At 47.4% G+C, this 25,967-nt stretch overlaps 1 protein-coding gene across 6 annotated transcripts in view; it reads right to left on the reverse strand.

Moving 5' to 3' along the window:
* Positions 1 to 25,967, reverse strand: part of ABCA1 (ATP binding cassette subfamily A member 1) — a 96,808-nt gene that overhangs the window by 12,621 nt on the left and 58,220 nt on the right. For all 6 annotated transcript variants that reach the window (XM_030003576.2, XM_030003575.2, XM_030003574.2 and 3 more), the window contains 28 exons: positions 22,009 to 22,249; positions 21,271 to 21,410; positions 20,457 to 20,573; positions 17,288 to 17,476; positions 16,199 to 16,404; positions 15,930 to 16,106; positions 15,091 to 15,313; positions 14,519 to 14,740; positions 13,695 to 13,899; positions 13,031 to 13,144; positions 12,384 to 12,555; positions 11,694 to 11,825; positions 11,026 to 11,165; positions 9,859 to 9,996; positions 9,098 to 9,318; positions 8,558 to 8,630; positions 7,814 to 8,016; positions 6,736 to 6,784; positions 5,735 to 5,848; positions 5,264 to 5,412; positions 4,686 to 4,810; positions 4,217 to 4,315; positions 2,825 to 3,014; positions 2,575 to 2,669; positions 2,134 to 2,166; positions 1,458 to 1,563; positions 677 to 751; positions 84 to 253 (listed from right to left, as the gene is read on the reverse strand). In XM_030003576.2, coding sequence (XP_029859436.1) covers positions 84 to 253; positions 677 to 751; positions 1,458 to 1,563; positions 2,134 to 2,166; positions 2,575 to 2,669; positions 2,825 to 3,014; positions 4,217 to 4,315; positions 4,686 to 4,810; positions 5,264 to 5,412; positions 5,735 to 5,848; positions 6,736 to 6,784; positions 7,814 to 8,016; positions 8,558 to 8,630; positions 9,098 to 9,318; positions 9,859 to 9,996; positions 11,026 to 11,165; positions 11,694 to 11,825; positions 12,384 to 12,555; positions 13,031 to 13,144; positions 13,695 to 13,899; positions 14,519 to 14,740; positions 15,091 to 15,313; positions 15,930 to 16,106; positions 16,199 to 16,404; positions 17,288 to 17,476; positions 20,457 to 20,573; positions 21,271 to 21,410; positions 22,009 to 22,249 — 4,118 coding nt within the window. The remainder of the gene's footprint in view (positions 1 to 83; positions 254 to 676; positions 752 to 1,457; positions 1,564 to 2,133; positions 2,167 to 2,574; positions 2,670 to 2,824; positions 3,015 to 4,216; positions 4,316 to 4,685; positions 4,811 to 5,263; positions 5,413 to 5,734; positions 5,849 to 6,735; positions 6,785 to 7,813; positions 8,017 to 8,557; positions 8,631 to 9,097; positions 9,319 to 9,858; positions 9,997 to 11,025; positions 11,166 to 11,693; positions 11,826 to 12,383; positions 12,556 to 13,030; positions 13,145 to 13,694; positions 13,900 to 14,518; positions 14,741 to 15,090; positions 15,314 to 15,929; positions 16,107 to 16,198; positions 16,405 to 17,287; positions 17,477 to 20,456; positions 20,574 to 21,270; positions 21,411 to 22,008; positions 22,250 to 25,967) is intronic.

Here is a 25,967-nt window from a genome sequence, read left to right on the forward strand (position 1 = left end):
AGCCTAAAATCTCCCACGTTGCCTGTTTCTAGTAATCAGCAGCTGATGAGTCCAAACCCATCCATGTTCATATCAGGACTTACAGGGCCACTTCAGAGAGCTGTTGCTTGGTGAGGTTGAGTGGGTGATTGAAGGCAGTGATCCCATAAGCACTAGGGTTTTTGCCTTGCTGCAGGTTGGCCCGAAGGATGGCATTGTTGATCACATTCAAGAAGGAGGCAATTGCATGCCAGCCCTTGTTATTGAACCACACCTGCAAGAGACCACATCAGTATCAGAAAGGCACCAGGAACATCAGCTACCCAACAGCCTCCTGAGCCCTGCAGAACATCCCTTCCTCTATTGAGAGCATGTACTTTCCTTCCACATCTTTCCAGCTAGTTTGCGCAGGGACAGAACATACAGTTTGATCAATAACCACAAGAGGCTGCTGGAAGCTAGCACTGATCCAGCACTGAACTCCTTCTGGGCCTTAGACATAGACTCCCAAGGGAGAAACAGATTTTGGGGAAACCCATACAAGAATACAAGCTGCATTTGCTCCATTAGCAAATACAGAGAGCTCTGGTCTGCACAGTTGTCCAAGGCAAACTGCTGGGACTTTGCTAATTAAAAATAACTCCAGGTTGCAAGAGCTTCAAATAGCAGGCACAGCAGTGAGGACTGGCTGATTTACCTTCACATTGTTCTTTGTATCCAGGCCCTTCATGAAACTTGACAAGCTGTTGAGAAACCGATCTCCAGAACTCCCCTGCAAACAGCAAAGAGACAGTTACTTCCCCTCTGAGAGTACCTTTATTCATGTCTTGGAGTCTAGCAGGGGTCACGCTACGTTTTTCACAGCTCTGAGTTTTCCTTCCATTCTGCAGCCTGTACCCACCAAGCCAGAGAAACTGAAGAAAGCTGAGAAACTGCAGTTTTCCTCCCTGCTTTCCTTTCTTCAGTCCCACCGGTAAGAGAGGTCAGCCTTAGGCCTTCTTTTTTCCCAGCAGTAACTATTAACCAGGGTTGCAGGGAACCTTCAGAGACATTGCAGCCCACAGGCAGTCTCGGAAGAAAGCAGTGGCCCAAATTCTCTTCTGAGCCAAGGCAGACTCACCACAGGAGGGCTCAACTGAAATTTTGAAGGAGATGGCAACTACTTGTTAATTCTCTGGGACAGCCCACCCTGTCCTGCCTGACACTCAGAGGTGTTTGTAATCACCACTAGCTTGCAACTGGTGTTAAGCAGAACACACATCAGCAATGTGGGCTGCATAAGCCTCAGCTGAGCATGTCCCCAAGCCTTCTGCTGCTCCCAGACACCAGCCTGGGGGACTTCAGCTCAGGCAATGGGGATAAGCCACTGGACACAGCTAACATACACATACTCCTCATTTTATGGCTTCCAAGTCATCTCCCAAGTAACAGGACTCTGACATTAGTGCATCCTGGGTTTATGGGGGACAGCTGCTCACCTGTGCTAGCTCCAAGATTTTCTTCACCTGTTTAATGGCATCAGTGACTTCATGGCTTGGAGGAAGCATGAGGGAACTGCTGGCTCCCAAGGAAAAGCCGCCATACCTGAAAGTTCAGACAGAAAGTTGATGCTAAGACCTGACTACTCAGTGACCTCCAGACAATGCTACTCCTCCTCCCTCTCCACGTCTCCTCTTCCTGCACTATATCCAAGGCAAATGCCTCCACTCTTACATGAAGGGGTGACTTTGATCTTCCTACACAGCTACTTAGCCATGTTTCCTACTCCTTGTTTCTGGGGTTAACTATCCATCTTATGACTGCTCAGTAAGCTGTTCTGTTTAATGAATGCAGCTATCCTCTGCTGCCAGTGCAGGCAAAGCAGGACATTTCCCTGCTTCCCTTGCTTAGAAGAATAGCACCTCCCAGGATGCAGTATCAGTAGGCTGGTCCTGCAAATCTTTTCAAGCCAATACTGCTCTCCGCAGAAGGCAAGGATGCTTTCCAGTGATGTGCTCTGGGGTTGTCCCAGTATATCCTTAAACACGCTCCCTCAACATTTAGCAATTAAGAGTCATATAAAACAAACTGCAAAGCAGGATGGGTGTGTACTGCTTAATACAGTGCTCAAGTGTCAGTGGACACATAGAAGCTAGAGAAAAGGCAGTAACTCACCTGAACTCATTCACCCAGATCTTATTCTTTAAGCTGCAGAGACAGAAAAGGAAGCTGATGTATGATACATGGAAGAAGAGGAAAGACAGACCTACCACTGCTGCAGGCACATGGCCAGGGAAAAGAGTGCAATAGTCTCTCACATCTGGCATATGTCCCACCACTCCTCTTTGGTGCAATCCCTAGTGTTGGTGCCCAGACTTTCCCTGTACTCTGCCTATAAGGTTCAGGACACCCGCCTCAGAGCTGCCACAGCATCGCTAATAAAGTGGAAATACCACTTGAGCTGTGGATCAGGACGGTCTGAGAAGCTGAGTGGGTCTGGCCCACTGCTGAAGAGTTTGGGTTGCCCAGGCATATTTGCCTAATCTGTGCAGCATCCCCCATACAGCCAGCAGCATTTGGTGGGGAAGGAAGGGAAAGAGTGTGTTCAACAGCTACCTTTTCCCAATGATCTGTGCGTAGGTCTTCACTAGGTAGTCTGATATATTGCGGCCTGTCAGATTCTGGAGAACGTCGGCAGTGTCTTGCTCGCGCTGGTGTCACCGGGGAAAACACAGATAAACGCCCATCAGAAAATGCAGATGCTAAGTCAAACAAACTGTGTGCAGTGCCTTATGCAAGAATCACACCCAGCTGCTCTACTCTCCAGGAGCATCCCTCATCGCAGTACCACTGAGCCCCCTCCTACCTGTGGGGGTGGCAGCCCGCCTGCACCAGCAGGGCACACTGGCAGCATCTTCTTGATCTTCTCATTGCTGCACTCGCAAGATGGGGAAGGATTCTCCATGCTCCAGTTGCCTTTCAAGAAGATGTTCAGGACTGAGTCTGGGACTGAAGCAGTAGTCCATTCCCTCTGCCCCATGGTGCAAGGAGTGTCTCTGTGTCAGGAAAGAGGCAAGGCAAATGCAGTTTTTAAAACAACTGTGATGGCCTTTGCTTACAAGCCATTTAAGTAACAGACACCACAGTCCCCAGAAGAGGCATGCTGTTTTTTCAAAGGAGCCTGACCTCACTGAGACAAACAGTTCAGAGCATCAGACCAGGCTCTGCAGCTTCTAACAGATCCCAGTGCCAAATAAGACTGAGGTGGGCCAACACCAAGTAGTGCCAGACACTTCCCTCTTCTCATTCACTCTGAAGTATGCGAGTGCTTTACTTCAGTCAGTCCCAGCATGCACAGCATCCAGAGTTCAAGGAATATCTGGACAATGCTCTTTTTTAGTCATATGGTTTAATTTTAAGTAGTCCTGCAAGGAGCTGGGAGTTGGACTTGATGATCCTTACAGGTGTCTTCCAACTCGAGATATTCTACGATTCTAAGATCATAGCAGACAGTCATTTCTTGCATGACATTTCTGCCTTTGGGGCACCAGAATACTGCTTTTCCCCAGGGCAGCACCAGTGGGCAGCCTCCTCCCTGTGCCCCATGGGTGGAGTAACCCAGCTCCCGTGTCTGTTCTGCAGGACACAGCTTACTTTCCACCACTGGCCAGCACAGAGGGCCCCTTGCCCGCCTCCCCATCATCCTGTGAACGTGAGCTGCCGTTCTTCCAGGCTAGAGACACACCATCCCAGACTCTGTATACCCCTTCTCCACCCACAGCCTGGATCTTCAGTGATTTGCCCAAGGCTATGCAGCAAGTCAGTGGCAGAGCTGGGAAACACCACCAATGCTGCCTGGCTCTCCACTCTTTCTGCTGGTGCTTGTGGAGGTGCTAACCTAGTTTCCTAATACAGCTAGAAACAGAGAATTGTGGAATGGGAATAGCTACAGTCAACAACATACAGCAACATGACTAGGTCCTTTTCCATGTTCAGGACCAAAGAGTAATTTGAGGTAGAGACTACTGTTTCCTTTCCATCTCTGTCAGTAAGGACTTGCACTCACACCTCACTCTCTCACCAGCTGAGGGCTGGTAACTTTCTAAAAGGCCCTGAGCAGAAAAACTGAATGTAATTGCAAATTTTTTGGCTTGAAATCTGCTCTGGCCATGCATGACTATCATTCCGTAAAGCCAGCTAAATCTACTGGGTGACCAGAAGCCAGGACTTCCTCTTCCCAGTCTGGAGTCCTACTTACGGGATAGAGTGTCCCTGCATACAGCGTGTCCCAAAGCCAGGCTTATTGAGAAGGGCGTCCAAAAGCCTCTGAGTGCCTGCATCTTCTGGAGCATCATTGCTATGGGTACAGCAGAGGAACACTATCAGGTCAGTGGGATAACAGGCATACAGCAAAAGCAGGAGCAGAGCAAGGCTCAGAGCACAGTGAAAGAGCTCAGGAAAAGGATAGGGGTGGAGATTTCTCTTTGAAGAATGCTTGGCCTAGGAGCACACGCACCCCCCGGTCTTTGTGCACAGTGGCCTTGCCAGTAATTAAGAGCTGGCATTTAAAAGCCCAAAAAGAAAATAACCAGGACTCTATCAAAATGTGCTTCTGAGCTTAGCACAGAAAACAAATTTAAACAACCTGGTAAGGAGCTTAGTAACTCAGGTTTGCAGAGAACAGAATTGTAGGATTTAGCACCATTTCTAGGCCACAAGAAACATACCTAATGAAAGTGTACTGCTCATCATACATCCAGGGCTGTAATTCCAGGCTAGGATACTTCCCAAAAGGAGGAACAATCAGGCTGAACATGAGAGCAATACACACAAAGACAGCTGGCAGCACGATCTGAAATTGCAAGGAAAGAGCAAACCCATTTTAAAACAAATGTTCCCAGAAGCATCAGGAGCTACATGTGAGTCACTTAATGGATCAAAATGTTTTCAAAGTTTCCCAGGAAGGTCTTTGCTATTTATGCCAAGGCATTGCTAGACACCAATACAAGACCTATCCTGGCACTCACTTGGGATGCATAGGATTCAGCCTGCAATTGCGGCTTTCAAGGCCAAATTTGGATTTGAACCTCAGCTGCATCTTTGCTGGGCAAGAATATTGTAACCACTTGGTTATCACATAACTCCTTTCACTTGCACAGGCCCCTTTTTGCTCAGATGTGCAGTGAAGACCAGTTTTGGTTATGTGTATTCTCTTGAGATTTTCTGCCCACCTTCAACTCTGAATACAATGCATGGTCCAGAGCTGTCCCTGCTGAGGGACCCTGCACATGTTGGGTGCTCTCACCTGAGCAAAGAAGCCCTTCCGGCTCCTCTTGGCAATAAGCAGCCTCTTCCACAACAGAGCCATGAACTGCTGCTGGGTGAGCTTCCAGCCCTTCATCTGGTAGGAGCCTTTCCCATCCATGCCACTGAGAAGGTCTGTCTCTCTGGATTCTGTTAGCAAGAAGAAATGACCCTCATTCAAAAGTTCACAGAGGTGTTCTCTGGGCACTTCTGTGCTGCAGACACAGTGTGACAGCCGGAGCAGCTACTCTCACTCAAAAAAACCCCAAGAGACCTGTGAGCTTAGATAGCAACAGAAATTCACATGAATGCATTTTCAGCCTTCTTTCTCAGAGCCTTGACAGGAGGATTGAGCAGTGGATACTGCACTGCCCACTATTGCTCCGTTGGCAGTCTCAGCCTTATGATCTGCAGTATTTATAATATGAAAGAGTCTCCACAAGAAGAAAACAGGCTTGAGCTCCAGCAATACCTGGATCTATGTCTGAATCATTAGGATCAAATGCATCATCTTCTGTAAATGGACGGAGGCAGCTCTGTCTGTCTCCAAACACGCGCCTGTTCCTTCTGGCTGGCAATGTCCCATCTGAAAATAACACAGTTATGATTAGCTGAACTTATCTCCAATTAGCCCCAGAAAAAACAAAGCAGTATCATTTTCATTTTACATGTCATCCATTTGCAAACTGAGGAGCTGATCTGGAGCGATTCCAGTGCAGGTAAAAGTAAAACCAAGACTGTCACTCTGCAAGGGTCACATGTTTTATGTGCCATTTTTGTGTGCTGTCCTAGAAGCTTCTTCCAGTGCACTGGACAGGTTTTTTTCCCCACTTAGCCATGGAAACGGCAGGCTGCTCTCACTGTAAGAAAATTCTCACTTAATACATACATGACTCCAAGTGCAATTTGCTAGCACTAGTTTATCAGGAAATCCTGGCACGAGCACCTAGTGCAGTGTGCTGCTCTCAGAAAGTCATTTGGTCCCTACTATGGTCTGACCCTGTCAAGAGTTTTTCCTATTCCTCAGAGAAGACAATAGCATCAGTTAAGTAATTCACAATACACTCAAACACTAGAAACTCTCCAGTATTACAAAATAAATGTGCTACTACTGAGTCAATAGAAGTTAACAGTATATAAAAGCATTCATTAAGTATACTAAGAACAGTTATTTTAGGTCATTAAAAATTTTAGCACAGCAGAGTTCCAGTTCAGTCTGTATCACTGTATAGCTGGACATACTGCCATACACAAAGGTCACCCACCTGCCCAAGGCTGCTGAGACCAGGAATGCTCCTCATTTGAGATACCTACTAGACCCTTTATTCCCCTGGGACCTAAGCCCTGCACCGAGATTTTACTCCTGAAATATCTAGGCTTGATCAGCCTTGTGGTTAAACAGCACAAATACCATACAAAAGTGTACCTTCCCCTGAAGTCCCCTTCAACGTTGTAGGGGACAACGACACCCACCTGAGGTTTCTGCATCCACACCGCTATCATCAGCCACTTTCAGGAAGATCTGAAAAGCAATGGTAAGGGTCAGTGAAAATCAGAAGAGGAGCACTATTGCGGGGAGTGCTTCAGAGGATGCCATGAGAAAGCACAAGACTGACAGATGCAGCACAAGAGTAGAGGATACAGGGTTTAACCCCTGTGCGATGGGGACATGGACTTTGTGGCTTCGCTTCAGCTTCCAGGAGCCAGTCTGTAACCACATACCAGATGTTCCCCCTTTCCGATATCAGTTCTCAGTGCATCTCAAACACAAGCCCTTTCCCATGTCTCAGATAAAGACCTAGCTACTAAATTTGGGGAATCCCATCTTCCTCCTAGTCTGACAGTCCTCACACTCCTGTTCACGCTTGAATAGGCACCTTCGTGGAACTTGTCCCACAGACTCTCCTAAACTGGGGAGGGGGATCAAATTCCAGAGAGCGGCCAAGGCCTTCACAGCTGTGGGAGAACCTAGAGGGCAACCTCAGTAAGTGACAACACCACCATTTCAGTTTCTCTTGTCATTATTTAAAAAAGACATTTCACATAAACGGGATAAAGTGCATGACAATTCTGTGATAAAAGAAAAGGAAACTTGTCAGTTGGAACACAGCCACAAGGAACAAACCTTTAAAACATCCCTAACAAGAGCATACGTCTAAGTGGTTTCTGTAAAGTATGGTCTCCAGTACCGAAATGTATGTTTTCAGTTAAATGCAGCACAAAGCATCCCTAAAAATACCTCAAAGGTGTTTACACAGTCATTAGAAGCCAACTGGGGGCCAACCTCCACGTGACATCTCAGTGAAGTGCAACTGAGTACAAAGGACCTGTCTATGCTTGCCTGTACTACATTTCAGTTTTTAATGCATGCTTCCATGAGCACACACTTAAACAGGGCAGAAGACAATCCATTTTGGAAAGGAACACAAAGCTGCCTGTTCCACAATATATGTTTACAGGAAGAGACAAGACTCTGTCTCATTCTTATTTCTGCCATGATTTGTTTTGCCTAGTTTAAGTCAAGTCAAATGAGAATCTTCAGCTTACTCACCTCCTCCAGGGTGGTTTCAGAGATGCCGTAGCTGGAAATGCCAAGATCAGAGAGACGGTCATCAATTTCATGAAACAGCTCCACAAAAGCTCCCTCTTTAGCAGCCTTGTATGGCAAGACATAGGTTAATTCATGGCCGATGTCCTCCACCAGCCTGGCCTCAGGAACATGTTTTGTAATGAGATTTGAAATTGCAGAGACATCTGGAAGAACCAGAAGCAAAGGATGGTGTTCATCTTGTTACTGCTTATTATGTAGAAAGAAGAGCTCAGTCTTAAAAAGCTTGCCGGAAGGAAAGGAGGGGAAAATGGGACATCTCTGGAAAGCACCTCATTTCCGTGGGAAGTCTGGTTTCTTTTTACATTTAACACAAGCTTGGACAAAAGCCTGGACCCAAGCTTGGCTACTCTTTTTATTTGCAGAATTTGGGAGAGCTTTTACATGCTACTGGCAGCCCTGCAAGTCACTGATGTACAGTTCACCAGTAAACATTACATGCTGCTAAAAAGCCTAGCAACTATACAATCTTTGGTTATTAAATCTCAGGATAGCTTGAACCCAAAATGGCTTACTAAAGAAAAATGTTCCAATATTTACGGATTTAAAAACACCATCTCTGTGAATTTAATAACTGTCCCAAGACTGTAGCTACACAGGGGCACAAGGTTTAGGCAGTTGTCCAAGGTCAAAGATAGAGCAAGGTCAGTACTGAGACTGAATCTTACATTCTTTTCCAAGCCTCACCTATTGTCAGTGTATCACTTTCATGGTCACTGCCAAGGCCAGCATCAGAGCTGCTCTGGGAGACACTGTCATCCTGGTCACAAAAGAGAAGACAACCATTGTTTCCTTCTGTTTAACCAAAAAGGGGCCCACCAGATGCTACACTCTAGGTAACTCCAACCAGATGGTGCAACATGTAGGATACTCCACAGAGGAGTCAGAAAGTAATGGTGACATACCACTGCAAAGGGCTGAAATACAACCAAGAGGTCACAGTTACAGAAGCGAGTGTTACTAAGTGTGCTTCTCATCCATTCTGTACCTCTCCAATCAGCTCTGGACCACCAGCATTGAAAGAAACCATAATGGAGATGTACATCCCATGAAGCAATTTAACTAGACATGATCTGGCATAGTACCTATAAAAGCAAGTAACACTTCTTTTAAAGAATAAGGGGTTTCTCTGAGACATTCTACCATGTAAAATCTTAGCTGCTGCTTCCCGTAAGCCTAAGATTTCATGAAGGAAGAATGAATATGAGCAGGAAGGGTCAGCTGTACCTTTTTCAGATAGGACACTGTGCTGCTGCTGTTTCGGCAGGAGCTCAGAGAGGAATCCACATCCTTCTTGACCAGGGTCAAATAATAGCCTGTTCCCAGCTGGTTCTTCAGGAAGAGAGAAGAGCCAACACAGCAGAGCTTGCCATGAGAAATGATGGCAATCCTGTCCCCCAGAATGTCTGCCTCATCCATGTGGTGCGTGGAGAGAATGATAGTGCGGCCTGGAAGAAAGCAAGTGAAGACACTGCTGTTAAGTCAACCATACCTGTGCTCCCAAGCCAAAGCCACAATCATCTGGATATTGCCATGAAGGTGGCTGGTTGATGCCACAAGACCAGGCTCCTTTGAACAAGGCCTAGCAGTATGGAAAAGGTTCGCAGCTGCTGTCATAGATTTATTCTCCCCACTCTCCACAGGCCCTCGTCATGCTCAGCAAAGGCAGGTTAATTTCATGTCAGCAAGGTTGGTTGCACAGAGCAGAACAGGACACTGCTGCACACCAAGGGTGAATTTCTGACTTTAACTGTCCTCACAACCCAGTAAGGAACTGTGTTCATGACCTCTGACATGAATACGATGAGAAAGGAGGACAGATGAAAGATCAGAACATCCTTGTCCTGCATGCTCTTTGTTCCTTCCTCAGTGCAGGCAACAACAGATTTGCAAAGACACACTACTATTTTGAGAAAGTCCTAAATCAGATTGATTTTCTTTTGCTTTCCACAGTACATTCATTAGGAGTAGAGAAAAAGACCACATACCTTGCCGATACTTCAGGAGCAACTCCCATATCCCTCTGCGAGAATAAGGATCCACCCCAGCTGTGGGCTCATCCAGAATGACAACCTTGGAGCCACCAACAAAGGCTAAGGCAACTGAGAGCTTCCTCTGCATGCCACCTGACAGGCACAAGAAGAAAGAGGTGTTCAGGCTGACACAGAGATTAGGGAACAGCAACAGCTGCAGCACAGTGGATAATGAGCTCTCCAAGAGAAAGCAGAATTGCATACTGAGAAGACCAAGCAGTGCTACTGTTTCAGGCCTTCAGGGTCCCATCACCTTCAGGACAGGGGATAATTCATCTGGATGGTCTTCTCTCAGTGGAGTCCAACTCTCCTACTGCAGGAAAGGTCACTTTGCAAGCCCTTCCATAAGTGAATCATACAATCTCAACATTGACAGTAGCACGTCGCCAGCTTGGAGCCCTAACCGTATTTCAGTACCTGGAGCACAGGCCTCCAGAGCTTGAGCTGCAGAAATAGGTCCCCAAGAGACATCCCTCCTGTGGAAGTGTGCCAGAGGCAGCAGGAAGGAATTATACTACACTCTCTAATACTAAAGCCAACCTGTGGCCATCTGCTCTCCCTTCCCAAGGTCAAATGCAGTCTATTGTGATAGTTGAGTCAGAGACAAAGGAGTCTCGTTCCCTCAACTATCTGGTACAGACTGACACAGGAATCCTGCCACTCCTGAACAAAGGGGAAGGACACTCTAGGACACCAACTGAAGAAACAGAAGTCAGCTTAAGAAACACACATACGGTTCACAAACAGCAAGAGAATTGGAGATTATGGTACGAGCCACTCTCACCTAAACCCATAAAACCCAAGCATATTAGTAAGCATTTGGAGAACACATATCACATGTAGCTGGTCTATGTCATGATGGAAACAAGTACAAAATACTCAGAGAAAGTGAGTGACTTGTTATGGCCATTAGATAGCTTAAGACAGTGTAAGACTGTTGTTTACTAAGATATGCTGATTAGGTACCTAATAAATAGCAGATTGCCTTAAGTGTTTAATTGTGTGGTAGTCTATATTTAATTGGAGGATCCAACCAAGGTCTGTGATGCAGCCTCTGTGAAACCCAAGAGCTCTTCTGGGGCTGAGGAAGTAGCTGAGAAACGTAAAAGCAGCTGACCCTACCAGAGAGTTTGCTTGTCCTAGCTTTCAGTTTGTGAGGCAAACCAACATCCGTCGCCATCTGCTCCATCTCCTCTTTCACCTTCTTTTCTGGCAGCCCTTTGAGCCGAGCGTAGAACCAGATGTGCTCCTCCACAGTCAGCCTAGGGAACAGAAGCAAGCTTAGGGCACAGCTGAGAGCACCATGCTGGGATTCATCTCTTGCATTAGCATTACAGCAGGCATGGTTGTTGGCTTGGGAAAACATCTTTTAAGGCTGAGGTTTCAGGAAGGAGCTACAGAGTGGGTGTGCTCAGCTTGGGCCTGATTTCAGGGTATGGCTATTCAGCACCAATGTAAATAATCCTCCTTTAAGGGTGCTTGACAGAGTACCCTAAATACCCCAAATCACTAGGCACTGGGGAAACATTTGGCCTAGTTAAGTTTAATGGAGCAGATTTCTTTAAAGAGACCCAGAAAATGAAAGTGTAGACTCTTGCTGATAATTCACAGGCATGTACAAACACACTAATAAACAGAATGTCTTTGCACCGATCTCACACCACCCTGCTGCCTCACACCATGCACACAGATAAAGATAGGATCATCCTAGCTGAAAGCTCACTACTGTCTCCGAAAGAACAAATGTGTGTTGGATAACACCAGCCCTGCATCTCACAGATGCTACTCACAAGTCAAACAGCACATTGTGTTGTGGACAGACACCCAGGTTCTGCCTGATGGTGCTGAGCTCAGAGCGGATATCTTTGCCCAGGATGAAGGCGGTACCCGAGGTTGGGGGGAACAAGCCAGTCAAGATGGACCTGAAGGACAAACACAACAGATAAGCAGGTTTGACCACTAGGAAGTGGCTGCTGCACATGCCAGGATGGATGAAGAGTGGGTGGAAGCCCTGGGGAACTCCCACATCAGGAAAGAAGTCTGAGAAACATCTCGCTAATGGATTAAAAAAAAATAATCAGCTCCAATGGTTTTAACAGCTATCAAAGCACACCCAAATGACTCTGCTTGAAGGAAATATTTTTCCTCTAAAAGCTTCTCATCCTTTCAGTCCCAACTCGTTTCCTTACACTGGTAAGTCAGAATCACAAATGGCATTACTAAAAAATGCTGCCAGCAGATTCATTCGGCACAACCTCAACCTGAACTACCTTCACTTTCAGTCCCCTGTATCTGTGTATCTCCTGACGCAGCTGCAAACTAGAGTAGGTCAGCAGGGCTCCACCGAAATCACGGAAATCACCACCTAGTCTGTACCAGCTCGCACAGTGCAGCTGTACAGCTACCTCTACCACATTGATAGGAAACGCAGTATTCAGAGTCACTTCCCCCACTGTCTTGAAGCATTATTTTGTTCTTACATAGTAGTGGTTTTCCCTGCTCCATTATGTCCCAGAAAGGAGGTGATTTGTCCTTCATAGAAGTTCAGTGTGAGACCATCTACAGCAACTTTCTTGCCATCACGATAAACCTTGACCAGGTTCTGGATGGAAACACCAAGGCTCAGATGCATAGGTTCTTCCTCCTTGCAGACTGGAAGAAAACAGCAAAGTAGACAGAGATATGATAGGTTTTAACAGCAACTGTGTGGCAGTTCTAACAAACACCACATTCCCTCAAGTCTGTGGAGATCCAAGGAGAAATGAGCTATATGAAGAACCAACCACATTTGTTCTTCAGGTACAGAAACCTTCAAGAGAAATTGTCTTTTAGCTCTTTTCTCTCTACTGGGCTCATGTGGGAGTTGGAAATTTCCAGTATCACCAGGGTTGGCAAAAATGGGAGGAATTCTCAACTCCATGAGGCTGGAGTACCCATCTGCACTCAAGTGGGCAAAGTACTTTGAGTTTATCTGGGTACACCCACCTGATCAGCACACCCAAACTGTAATAACAGAGCGACGACCAATTTCATCTTAGCCATGCCAGTCCTGCTGTCCTTGGACTCTCCTTTCAAAAAGGTAGACCACAACACTTCACTGAAGAAAGGCTCTGTGTCCAGCACTTACCTTCTGAAGGCCCCTTCTGATCAGGATGAGGGTGCTGTCTGTCCTGTGGTTCCTCACCAAACCAGTAAGACTTTGTGAAAGGAAAGTACCAGGGCCTGGGAATCCCGTACTGGCCTAAAGACAAAAGCATTACACGAGCCTGACTGCACTCGTTCCTTTTCTTATATTAGCTTTCAGGACAAGAAGGGAAGTACTCCACCCACAGTAAGCCTCTAGGTTAGGCAGGACTAAGAGATCTTTCTTGATGAAGACACTGCCAGACTTTGGGGGTAAGTGACATCTCTTTCCCCAAACTTCACTTCAGGGTTAAAAGCCCTGTGCTGGAAGGTGCTAAGCAGCCACATGTGGTGCTGATACTCTCAACTCCTCCCCTGCAGCAGGGTCTGTGGACTTAGCAGTTCAGAGAAGGGAACAGCTGAAGAGCACCAAAGCTTCTGGGACTAGCTCAGCCATCGCCACAATTGGGTACAGCCTCTGTGCTGGGCAACAGTCACTGCTATTAGCAGCAACAACCTCACTGTCATGCTGGTCTGTGGTTTTTCTCCATGACCTTTCTGCAGCACTGCTTAAAAATGGGCCCAACTTGTCCCCTGGCAAATGAGTAGGGTGAAAGAATCTATTTAAAAGTGTGAAGACATGATCCTCCCTCAGAAGCAGACCTCACCTGGGAAGACAGACTCAATGTACCATGTCATGACCCCATATAGGAAGGTATCGAACAACATCATGCCGGCAGATGTGGTGATGCTAAAGCCATCTTCTTCCAATGGGCTTTCAAAGAAGTTGTCCCACTGAACACCAACTCCCTGCTCCTCAAACAGTGCAAAGTACTCACAACCAAAGCCAAAGGCTACTGGAGACAGCAGGCTCTGCAAATGGGAGGCATGAACATGCATTCAGTTTTTCACAACTACTCTCCAACTGGGCAGCTCAGCTCTAGCACAAGGCTAAGGGGCATGGTCAAGAAGCCTTAAGGGAAAGGTCCAAGGAACATGACCTGTATTTGCAGAGAGGGAGTGGAAGACTCAGTCTTGGCTCCAGCAAGCAAGCAAGGCCTGAAGTCTCTGCTGGACCACCACCCAGAATTGTTTGTTTCCGTATTTTCTTTCCCTTGCTCTTTGGACTTTTATGTGAGGAAGAGATCACTAACCGCCAACCTCTCCAGAGAGGTCAGAAGTGCTGCACAGAGGAAAGGCAGTTGGTTCCTTCAGCCTGTATATTTGGTGGCCCAGCATCACAGCATACAGAGATCAAGGCAGCTTAGTCTGGCTGAATTACTTCTACTATCAAAGCTAACAAAACTCTCCCAGCAGCTCCTGGCAGGTTCAGTCAACCTCTTCACCAAGCCCAGCCCTGATAGCCTCTTACACTGGAAAATTATCGTCCCATTGCCACCTCCCCGCTTTTGTTATCAGTGTCCAGCTAGAGAGCTGCTGAGTGCCATACTGGCGGACACCCAGTGCCCAGGACAGTTTCCTCAAGACTCACCGCAAAGATCTTGAGTGAGAAGCTGACATAGTCCTGCCAGGCAACACACAGGACATAAGGTAGGTACAGCGTGAAATAGACAATGCCCCCACAGGCAGCTGCGAGGTTGGCCCTGGAGAACACGGTGCTGATGAGGAAGCACTGGAGGATGGTCACAACACCGAAGATGGAGAGGAAAACAAACACCACGCTAGGGTCGCTGTAAGGCAGCAGATTCCCCATCTGGCAGGAGAACAACAGGTGCATCAGGCTTTGAAAGAGCTCTCCAAGGTGTGTCTAGTACAAGCAGGTCTGCAGAGCTGCTGCTCAGCGGAGGCTGGGCTTGCTGCAATTTGCCCAACAGCCTTCCCAGAAGTGGGGCAGTACCAGAGACACCTTTTCAAGAGCACTGAATCTACTACAGCCCCTCCTGCTATTTTCAGCCACTCAGCCCTCTTTTGTTCCAAAACCCTGCTCCCAAAAAGTTGCTCATCAACCCACACTAACTCTTCCCCAGTGTGCCAGTGCAGACTACTGCTTAGCAGACTCAAGACTCTAGATTCTGCTGCGACAGATCAAACCAGTCAACTCACCTTAAGGATCAGTACCAGCAGGCCTGCACTCATCAGGAGAGGGATGAGGCTGCTAATGAACCAGCTTAGCCAAAGGATCCCATTGTCAAGTCCCATAATCCTCATCGTCTCCTTCAGCCGGGCTTCCTTCTCATACACAATGCCCTTAATTATCACAGCCACTGAGTAGATCCAGGCTAGAGTCATGAAGAGAGGCATGGAGCGACTCATGACACGCAGAAATCTGAGAGAAGGAAGGAAAAGGGCCAGGAGAACAGAGTGAGAAACATCACTGCAACTTCAGGTACCACTCAAGGGCTAGCAGAGCATGGTGACAGCTAAGGCTTCACAGCACAAAGCAGCCGATGTGCAGAGCACGCATGACAGGATCAGTGTCTCACCACGAGGTGAGGCTGATGGGTGTAGAGCACATCACCAGCCTGGAGTGGGAGCTAGAGTTGCAACTGTCATTCAGTGGAAGAGCGGGTGCAAAAACCTGTGTTTCCTGGGGACTGCTCTCAACTGTAGTTGAGCAGTCTTTCCACTGTCCTGTGCCTAGGTCTCTACTTTTTTTCCAGTGCTATTTTTGCCTGTATCAGGTTTGGGTATATGGTCACATCTCAGGAATGCACTCTGTATGTGAAAGTCCCGTACAGACAATCCTTCTCCTGGGAAGCATTCTGCAAGTCATTACATATTCTAAATCCTCCATGCAGGTGCCCTAACAGGGATTATGAACACTAAGGAGATTGCTCCCCCACTGATAGTAGGGACATAAACCATGCCTGAGGGGTAACAAAAGCCCATGCCTCCCAAGCCACAATCATCCTGGAAGCTTTTGAAGCAGCCTGCATACATACATGTCATCCACATAACACGGGTAGGGCATCTGCTGCACATAAACTCCTGTCTTCTTCTCCGTGCCTGTCTGCACTCTGATGATGGCCTGTTCCACCACATCCTGCAGATAGGCAAAGCCTCCCCAAACATAGCGCATGTCCTCAAAGGGGTCAGCACGGGGACCAGGATCCCAGTACCTGCACCAAGGGAACAAGACCCTTCTGTCAGAAATCCTCATCACTGCATCCCCTGTAAGAAATTGTTCATAACGCAGGATGTCACAACTCACCCATCCTTGATCTTGTTAGTCCTTTCCACATTATCAATGTCCATACGTATCTTGTATTTCACATGTTGAGGGAGCTCTATGCTGTTAGGAGCTATTTCAGTGAAGACTATGCCAGCCCAAAACCTCCTTTCATCCAGAAGCTCCAAGGACTTGTTTATAAGACGGACTTCTGTAGCAACAGGCTCCAGTTTGTCCAAGTTGACACACTAGACAGCAACAGATTTGGAAGCGTTTATGAGATATGTTACCAAACCAGAATGTGCTTTGATTATGTTTGGGTGGGAATAAAAAAAAAGGAGAACTCTGCAGTGGTAATGCCATGCCCAAGAAAAGGCTGCAGTGCTGGACTACTTTGCAATGTTTCATGGTAGCCCAGCAAGCTGCTAGAGATGTCATTTTTTCCTGCTTGATGGTCATCCGCCAGTCAAACATATATCACTGAGAAATACCCCAGCAAAGGTATTTTCCAGACAAGAGGTTAGGTAGCATTGCAGTACTAGCTACAAGATCCCATCCAAGCACCAATTTCCATGGACAGTCGTATTTTCTCTGTTACCAATAAACTAGGTCTAATTCAAATCCTCTAAAAATCAGCGGAGAGACCCAAAGGCTTTGGACCAGGCCCCTCACAGGCCAAGGCCTGTTTCTGTTTGCACTCACCTGCCAAGATGATCAAGTAACAAGTAGAACAAATTCCATTATTCACTATGTCTTCCACAGCTTAAAGCAGCTGCTAGATTCACTGCAGTCCCCAGCTAAAGCCCCAGATCGAAATATGAGCTGTTACACTGCTGAGGCAAGCAGGAGCTCTCAGTCGCCCAGTAACAGCAGGGTGGGAAACCACATGCAATGGCCAAAGTGAGAGCTTCAAGAACAAGGCTTACAGTTAGGTTCCTACATCTATATTTAGGCATCTGAAAAAATGGTATTTTCTAACATGCTGTGCACTCAGCCCTACTAAAGCCTGGTCGTTTACAGAAAACGGACTGAGGAACATCTATCTTCCCTTTCCAGGAACGCCCCACTGCACAAGTGGAGACCAAGCTGATGCCCTCCCTGAGCTCCTCGCCCACAGTAGCAGGATCTCACCTCCATGAAGCGGGAGATGGTCTGGATAGCCCGGTCTGTCTCATTGAAGGCGTCCACCCAGGTATACACTGAGCCATTTGCTGTTTCAAAGTCCTCTGGATGGTTTGACAGGAAACTGGCAACATCCTCCACTGTCCAGTTGGAGGCTGGCAAGTGCAGGTCCCAGAGAGCTTTGCCCTTCAGCAGCGTCTGCAGATATTTTGTTTCCAAAGGAGAAACAGTTGTTGAGAATTAACCTTAGATCTCCTCTCTCATCACGAAAACGAGTACTACCGGGGAAAATGCCTTTTAAAAAGGTGCAGGGAAATGCCCTCTGCCATACTGAGAAGATCAGCGTGGCGGGGTCCTTCCTCTTACCCCCCCATTGCAAAGGATCAGCCTCCTGCAGTGTAGCGTGCTTTGCAGGCTAGCTGGCTGCCTCCATGTCCTGCCACTCCTCTCCCAAGGAGAGGGCAGCAGAGAGCCACGCACAGCTCCGTACCCCACACATGCAAACCGGGTCTTGCACCAGCAAAACAGGGAAGAGGGAGATGTGTGTTCAGGAGAAACGCCTTGGGCTGACAGTAGCTGCCAAGCTCTGCTCACCTCTCCCGAACAAACCTCTGCTCCCGGCTAGGATGGAGAGGGGCTGTGGCATGGCTGGAGGCTAAACTGTCACAGTGCTGAGCAGAAATACCAGCACCAGAGCCTGGGTGGCTCTTCTTACATATTTTGCTATTGCGCCATCAGGGCTGGCTGAAGCCCTGTACAGCCATGATGTCCTGCCTCTCTGTTCTCCTGTCTGGGACAGAGGTTTTTTCACCTGGTTTAACTTCTAGCTTTCTGAGGACAGGCTATTGCCCCACTATGTGTATGCACAACGCCCCACACAAGTGCAGTCCAGGTTGAAGCCCCTGGCCTTGGAGCAGAAACCAGTCCTCTGGGCAGACAATATAAGGGCAGGCAGGAGGGGAGCATTAATTGTAAAGGCCACAGTTGAACTAAAGTAGGAGAGAGAAAAAAACCAAAAAAGCCTGCGCAAGAGAGAAAACTGTAAAAATCCTGAACAATAGAAACAGGAAATGGATTTTCTGCCAGAATAAAGAATGAAGTAGAGAGGTGAGGAGCTTCCCCATGCTCTGCTGTTACCAGCAAACCAGAAAGCAATGGGTCTCACAGTTACAAAAACAGCATCATGAACTGGGAAAACTGAACAGGCCAAGCTGGCAGAGGAGAACCTGCAAGAGGGAAATCTGAGCAAACAGGGATCGGCTGCGCTGCACTTTCTTCACATTTGGTCTCCCAAGGTTGGCTCGCACCACCATCCCCAGCAGGAAAGGCACCATGCCTGCAGGGAAGGGGCTCAGCCTCATCATGTTCAGCAGCAGCGTTAAAGCACCTTAACTCCAGGGGCACATGTTGTCCTCCCTGAAGTTAGCAGCTGCATTGGCATCAAGCTGGAAGTGCCAGAGATGGGCAAGCAAAGCACTTTCCTCTCCTTCCGTGGGAAGCAACATGCCAAAAAGATCGCACAACCCAGAAAGTTGGAAGGTGATGACTAGTCACCCAGCAGCATGGCAGCCTCAGTGGCTAACAAACAGCAAAGGACCAGCCTTCCCCTTGAAAGCAGCCACAAGCAGGCAACTCTATGTTTCAGCCTATTCATGTACAAGCGATCTGTTCTGCACCTCTAAACTGAATGGGACATTGCCTGGGAGCTGTCCAGGCACTCACAGAAATCCTCCTGCTTGTGTGAACTGCAACAGGTGACAACAAATGAACCCTTACTACTGTGCCAACATGGAGGAGATGACCAGACTGCTGGGAAGATCAAGAATTAACTACCAGAGCCAGCAGGGTTAACAAGAAGCATAAAACACAAAACCAGAAAAGCCTGTGGCTCATTTAAAAAAAGAAAAAAAAAAAGCAGCAATATTCACTTTTCAAAGGACAGGACTGCAAACCAATATCCAAACCTTGACTTTCTGTCTGCGCACTCTGCAAACAATTCAATTTACAGTTGGTGGCCATGGTTTTCACCTCCCTGATGCCAATATCTACAGAATTAACTTTCATAAAGCCGAGAGGCACAGGAGTGATGAAAATCATGTCTCTGACCCTCCAGTGTATCATCACATTGATGGGGAAGTGCAACAGGGCAGGTCAGAGACTATTCAGCACAGCATTACATTGGGGTAAAAAAGGAATGAACTTTAAGGCTTAAAAGACCTGGGGAGTCTCTGTGTAACAGCTGCACTATGACACCCAACCCGCTGCCTTGCAGAGACAGAAGGAAAAGCTACTGTGCAACTGTTTCTGTTGCACGATCCCAGATTTACTTCACTGTGATTGCAAAGTAAGCAGCATGGGGTGCAAAGATCCACCCCTCAGAGTTGCACCTAAGGGAAGCAACAGTGAACTAAGCCACTTAAGCAGATAATACCCCAGTAATACAGGTCTAACACCTGGCACAATGCTCCAGGGAGCCAACAGGCTAGCAGAAAGCATGTCAAATCTGAACAAGACTCCCAGCACCTTCTCATGCTCTAGTATGCATGGCATGTTACGAAGTGATCAGCCAGATGGTGATACTTGCTCTTCTCCCATGAGCACCCAGGTATTACTAAATTAAGCATACCATGCAACTCCAAATTAAGTTTTTACAAGGTTTGTGCCAGATTACTGCCAGGCATCTAGGTTCAGCTGAAGCACAGTAATCAGTTAATTCCTACGGTACCCAATGGGGCCCAAGGCCACCCAGCACCTTCCAGGATCTGACCTAGGTATATGACCACTCACTTTGCGGCCATCATGAGAGCACTGTGTTGTGGAGAAGTGCACAGCACAGGGAGCTGAACATGTCACCAATCCCACACATCTCCAGTTTACAGAAATACCCCAAGTCAGATACTCATACCACATTAGGGCAACACTGTGCCCATTTCTCCACACAGGCAGATTAGAAACGGGTGTTAAACACACACTCCTCTTGTTTGCAGCGGATTGTTACTTGAAGGAAGAAATGCCAAGCATAATGCAAGATTGGTACAATCACAGCGTGTTTCAAGAAGGGGTCCCATCCATACTATTTATCTGCCTAGCTCTGTACTGAAGTACCATTTAACATAAACATTTCTTCACTTATTGCAGAAGACAACAGTGGTGGTTCTAGCAAGGACAGCATACTGACCCGAATGAGATCCATTTCCTGACTACTTTCCATAAACGTCCATATCTTCGGACTTATCTCCTCCCACATCCCCCCGAGGTCACGAAACACACCCAGCTCCTGGAATGTCCTGTTCACCTGTCAGCAAAGAGGAGAGGAAGGTTACTTCCAAGAGCTGGCTGAGATCCACTGCAGACTGAGAGGGTGCATTGACCTGTCAAGCAAAGTACTGAGTGTTGCTTATATTCAAACAGCAGCTCAGCTTCTGCAGGGACCAAAGTAGGGAAAATCAAGTGCACTTGGAAGGAAAACAACAACAGGGAGTGTGGATGCCTGTGGCTAAGCACTGCCTTTCAAGGCTTGGTGGAAAATGACTCTGCCTTGGAGACGAAGGGCACGCAGAGGCAGCCCCTCCCCATGTGCTAGAAGAGTCTTGCTGAGGAAGCTTGGGGAATTACAGAGCACATTAGGTAACCCACAACCGGAAATGATTAAGGATCTGCTGACCAGCCTGCAGTGGAGGAGACGAAGGACACCTGAAGGCTTATCAAGGTCTTCCCCACTCCTATATCGCACATCTGAGATGCAAAGCCTGTGGATAATCAAAAGGCACCAGGGAAAACTTCCAGCCAAGTCCAGGAAAAAAGTTCAGCCTGGCCTTTTCTCCTTGAGCCTTCAACAGCAAGTGCATGGGAGGTGAGATACTAGGGAGGCTGTGCTTTGCAGGCAATCCTTTCTAGGCTTGTGTTTGGGCCCAATTTAACATAGAGAAGCTAAGCTGAACAGCCAGCGGACATACCTCATTCTACATACCAAAGGATAGGGCTAGAGTTACCTCAGTCATGACCTTCCTTATGGCTGGTGTGTCTGGAGTGTACAAGATCTTCCCAATCAGCAAGGGTTTCAAAGCCCTCCAGATAATCCTGGAAAGCGGGCTGGATTCCAGGTTCTTCATCAGCTCATTGCAGTAGGGTGCTGAGGAGGAGAGGACAAGGATGAGTGGCTAAACAGCACAGTGACAACTGCAGAACGCATATGCCCCACTTGTGTGGGCTTCAAGGACAATTACAGCTGAAAGCACAGCATTCGTCAGACAATAAAAACCCTGCTTTATTGCAAAGTCCCCAAAAAAGGGACAAAAAGTCCCTTTGAGTCCAAGCCTCCATGGTCTGCCCAGCAAACATGGAACACCCAGGTAGCCTCCAGCATTAAGAGCCACACTGCTAGTTCTGCACTGCTCCCACAGCTCCACTGCACGGCACGAGCAAATTTGTCCAGAAAAGGCCAGATTTCCAAAGGCTGCACCTGACTGTGCTCCCTTTCCCCCTGAACGAGGTCCACTACGTAGCCTTCTCTGGACGCTACACAAGGCCCTTGGGAATCCCTTGCATGTTGGTATCTTCACTGGCCTTAAGGGCATGTGCAGGAGGCAGCACATGCATGCCTCTCTGAAACAGTGGAAGGTATTCTGTCCCTCAGGACCACCTGCTTTTATCTGTGGAAGTTTGGGAAACACTAGTGATGACAACCATGAAGTAGATGGGACCTTAGGCCATGCCAGGGTTACACTTACTTGTGGAGTTATCATAGAAGTTAGTTACATCATCTTCAGTGCTGTTGCCTCCAAACAGTGCTTTGTAATTGTTATCCTCGTACCAGTTAAGGGATTTAATTTTGAGCCCTCCACCTTCGGGATGGCCACACACAATGCGCGACACAGCCTGATAGATCTGTGTAGAGGAGTTTGAGGCATTCACGTTGGTCAGGAACATCACCTCTTGCCTCATGTCGCTCCAGCTCTTCATGCTCAGCAACTAGAGGGGGAGGTGGGAGAAGAGAGTGGAAGCAGGAATAGGAGAGCATTAGCAAAAGGAGAAGATCTTGCCACTCTCCTTCAAATCACAGATCTGTTTTTGAACAGGCGAGAATCCCCTTGAATGCAACATGAACAGTAAATACCAGGGAAAGCACATTTCCCCCTGCCACAGTGGGAGAATGTAGAGGGAAGTCTCTTCTGTGCATGCACAAGGAATCTGCCCTTGTCAAGCTCTTTACTCTTAAGCTTTCTCCTCCAGTGCAGTGGGTGGTTCCTCCTCTCTCTGCCCTCTCACATGGAAGCCACTTCTCCTCCTGGTTGCACAATGGCTTACATTCTAGGGGAGCCCACTCACACCAGGTGGGGTAGGGTGCATTGAGTCTGAAGAGGGAGTAAGGAACAACACAAACTGAGTGCAGCTCATGGGACACAGGCTGGATAAGCTGCAGGCCCCAGCAGTGTCACCTGGCACAATTCCACGAAGGTCAGCAAGCCTCCACTGATTTACACCGGGCAGCCAGTTTGACCTCCTAGATCAGTATCGCTTGTCCCTGCCCCAGTACCTCCCTGCCCTGTTGTCAATAGCATTCCCAGAAAACCCTTGAAAACAAGCCCAGCTGCATCCCGGAGCGTGATCACAGCATGAGCTGTGCATTCAGCCAGCCACCACAAGGAGCATTCTCCTGTCCAGTCGGCCTGACACCAGGCTCGAGGTGACAATGCACAACTGGCCAGTACGATGGTACCTCCAGACTCATTTGTCTGTCATAACCACCTACCTGCAATATGTCATGAACAAAAGAACCATGTGCTCAGCCTGAGACACTCACTGCATTAATGTCTCTGTACTCAGAGGCATAGCCAAGCTCTCCACAATGGAAAAAGCAATGCACCTCCGTGAGCACTGGTTTCACGCTACACTCGAGCATTGCTCTCAGACTCCCTGTCTGGAGATGCAAGAACATCAGCAGAGGTGCGTCCATACAGACTAGAATTCTGTTTATCTCAGTAACCTCTGTGATGGTGACAATAAGTGGATGTTAGGAAAAAATAAGGCAAGGGCAAGAATGTAGGATACTTCCCCCAAGTAATCTTCCAGCTTCCGTTTATTTTCAGCTCAGGGAACTTCTATTTCCTAACCCTCAATTAATTTCTTCCATGGTAAACTCCTACAGTTTTGAACATCCACAAGTATTTAACATGTAACATACCACTGGAAAGAACCTCGTCTCCTCTCTCCTTAACTTGGCTATGGTTAGCTCCATTTGGTGCCATGTTTTTTGCACTGGAAGGGATATTGAACTTTCAATCCCTATCTCTTTTTTCTGGGCCATTCAGCTCTATAGACCTCTGTCATATACCCAACTCATCTCTTTTCCAAGCTGACAAGTCCCAGCCTACTCTCATGTCCTTCGTGTGTGAAAGTCATTCCACTTCTAAATGTCCTAATTGCCCTTCTCTGAACTTTTTCGAGTTCTGCTACACCTTTTTGGAGAGGAAGGGCCTAGATCTGTATTCCACATCAAACAGAAGGGCAATCCACAGTTTTATATAGTCACAGTAACATCTTACAGCTGGTTCTCTACCCCTTTTTAAATCTTTCCTAGCATTTGATCTGATTTTTTTGACTGCTCCTGAAATATCAGGTGATGTTAACCTCGATGTTCTTGCTGTGCTGCCCAGAACAGCAACAGGCACTAATAAGGGCAAGCAGACCTGCTGAGACACCTATTTGTAACTGCTCATCAACTGCATCTCAGAAACAATTTTAGATACTGTGGCCCAACCGCCCTGTTCTCAGAGACAATAACAGAGTTAGTCAAAGACCATCTGCCAGTTTTGAGCACTGTATATTGGTTTTGTCACCTTTGTTTAAATAAAATGCAGATAATCAAAGCCTAGGACAGCTGGCAAAGCCAGCCAGCAACAATGCAGAAAGCAACAGTGTGCTGGATGTGCTGGAACAATTCAATTCAGATTCACCCAAGGAAAGCACACCCAGAGTCTCTGGCCTTACACTGGGAGGCAAACCTGACCCTTTGTGTTCATCTGTAGCACTGTGCATGTGCCAACATCTTGACAAAAATTCTTCATGCTAAACACCAGTCACATACACAAGGAGCCTCTATTTTTAGCTGCCTGAAAACACATGACACGTTGATATGATGGAAGACAGCTGTAAGAACAGCTAAAGCCTAGGGATTCAGTACATGTGTCCAGAGCGACTGCTTCAAGTGTACCTTCATTTCCTCACTACTCACTGCTGCCTTTGTCTGCACCCTGCTGCCACTCAATCTGGCTCCACAGGTTCAGGGTGACTGACAGGACACGAGCATCATGTGACATGAATGAAAAAAATGTCACACAACAGCTTTTGTTGATTACATATGCTTATGTGGATTTTTGGATTTGATGATTCCTTACCCAAAAGGCCAAGGCTGCATTTCAGGTGCGATCGTCTGAGTGTCCAATTCAAAGGACCCCTTGGGGAGTTTTTGATACCATAGGTAAACCAGCAGATTTTCCTCAGCAAAAAAGTCAACTGCTTTAGCTAAAGTACCATAAACTCCCTAACATGAGCAAAGGTACCCAAATAGGAAGTGCAGCTAATTCCCACGGGCATATGAGGTGTTAGCCATCTTGCAGAGGGATTGCATTAGTAAATACACTTTTACACATAATTTTAAAACAGTTTGAGCAAGGAGCTTTGTTTCATCTTTGGCACCAGCAACTTTACTATTAACATGCAGAGCTGCTCTGTTCACACCACTGGAAGCAAGTACCTCATGTGTGAAGGGTTACTGAGCTATTTCTTCTCCCAGACGTCAGACCTGGCTCCGTTGTGTTTCTTAATAGTTGCCCTTGCTCTCGGTATTTGATGTGCTCTCCTAGGTTGATTTAAAGAGCCCAGGGACACAGATCCAATCAATCCCCATACTCCGAGACAAAAGTTTTGTTCAGACCATTCTCTAATTAAAATTCTTTGCTAGAAAGGCTCCTAGACATGGCACAAACAATAGTTCTCTCCACCCCCTCAAGCTGCTGCCCTGCGAAACAAGGGAACAAGTCCCTCCTTTTCACACAGAAATCAGCCTGCCAGACAATAAGAAGTAACTTTCGGTCAAGCCATCTGGAGCAGCTCATGCTGTACGCAGAGGAAAAAGCTGCCTTTGTTTGCACAGCAACAGGGCAGAATAAAAGGTAGTCCTACCCAAAACAGCTGCCAAGCAAAAGGCACATTACCCTGGGACATTTTCAGCCACATCAGCAAACCGAGTATCACATGGTTTCAATTATTTTTATCCCAGACAAGAAAAAAAGGCAAGCTTAAGTGATGTAACGGGAAACAGCTGTAATCAAACTCTGAAGGGCAGCCTCCCTGCTAGCAGCAAGAGCTCTGCCACGGTCTTAACCGAAGCTGATCCTGGAATCATGTTAATTTCACTGTAAATGGGACCAGGCGGCAGGCTGTGGGACTCGGGGAGGGGTGCGTGCCAGGAATTGTTGGCTGGCATGGAATTGGCTCCCGGCAGCTGCCCCTCCGTGGGAGTGGAGCGAATGCTAACCTGAAGTGACCCGTTCTTGTGCGTGCTCTCAGAGGTTACTGCCGTTCACGGCTCTCAGCCCTCTCGCTCCAGCGCAAAGGCGGAAGACTAGCAAAGGGGAGGAGGATGAGGCAGCATTGTTTAGTTTAGATGGTTGTGATTTCTGCTTCA

This window comes from Aquila chrysaetos, chromosome Z, assembly GCF_900496995.4.
Source record: "Aquila chrysaetos chrysaetos chromosome Z, bAquChr1.4, whole genome shotgun sequence".
NCBI classification, from domain to species: Eukaryota; Metazoa; Chordata; class Aves; order Accipitriformes; family Accipitridae; genus Aquila; species Aquila chrysaetos.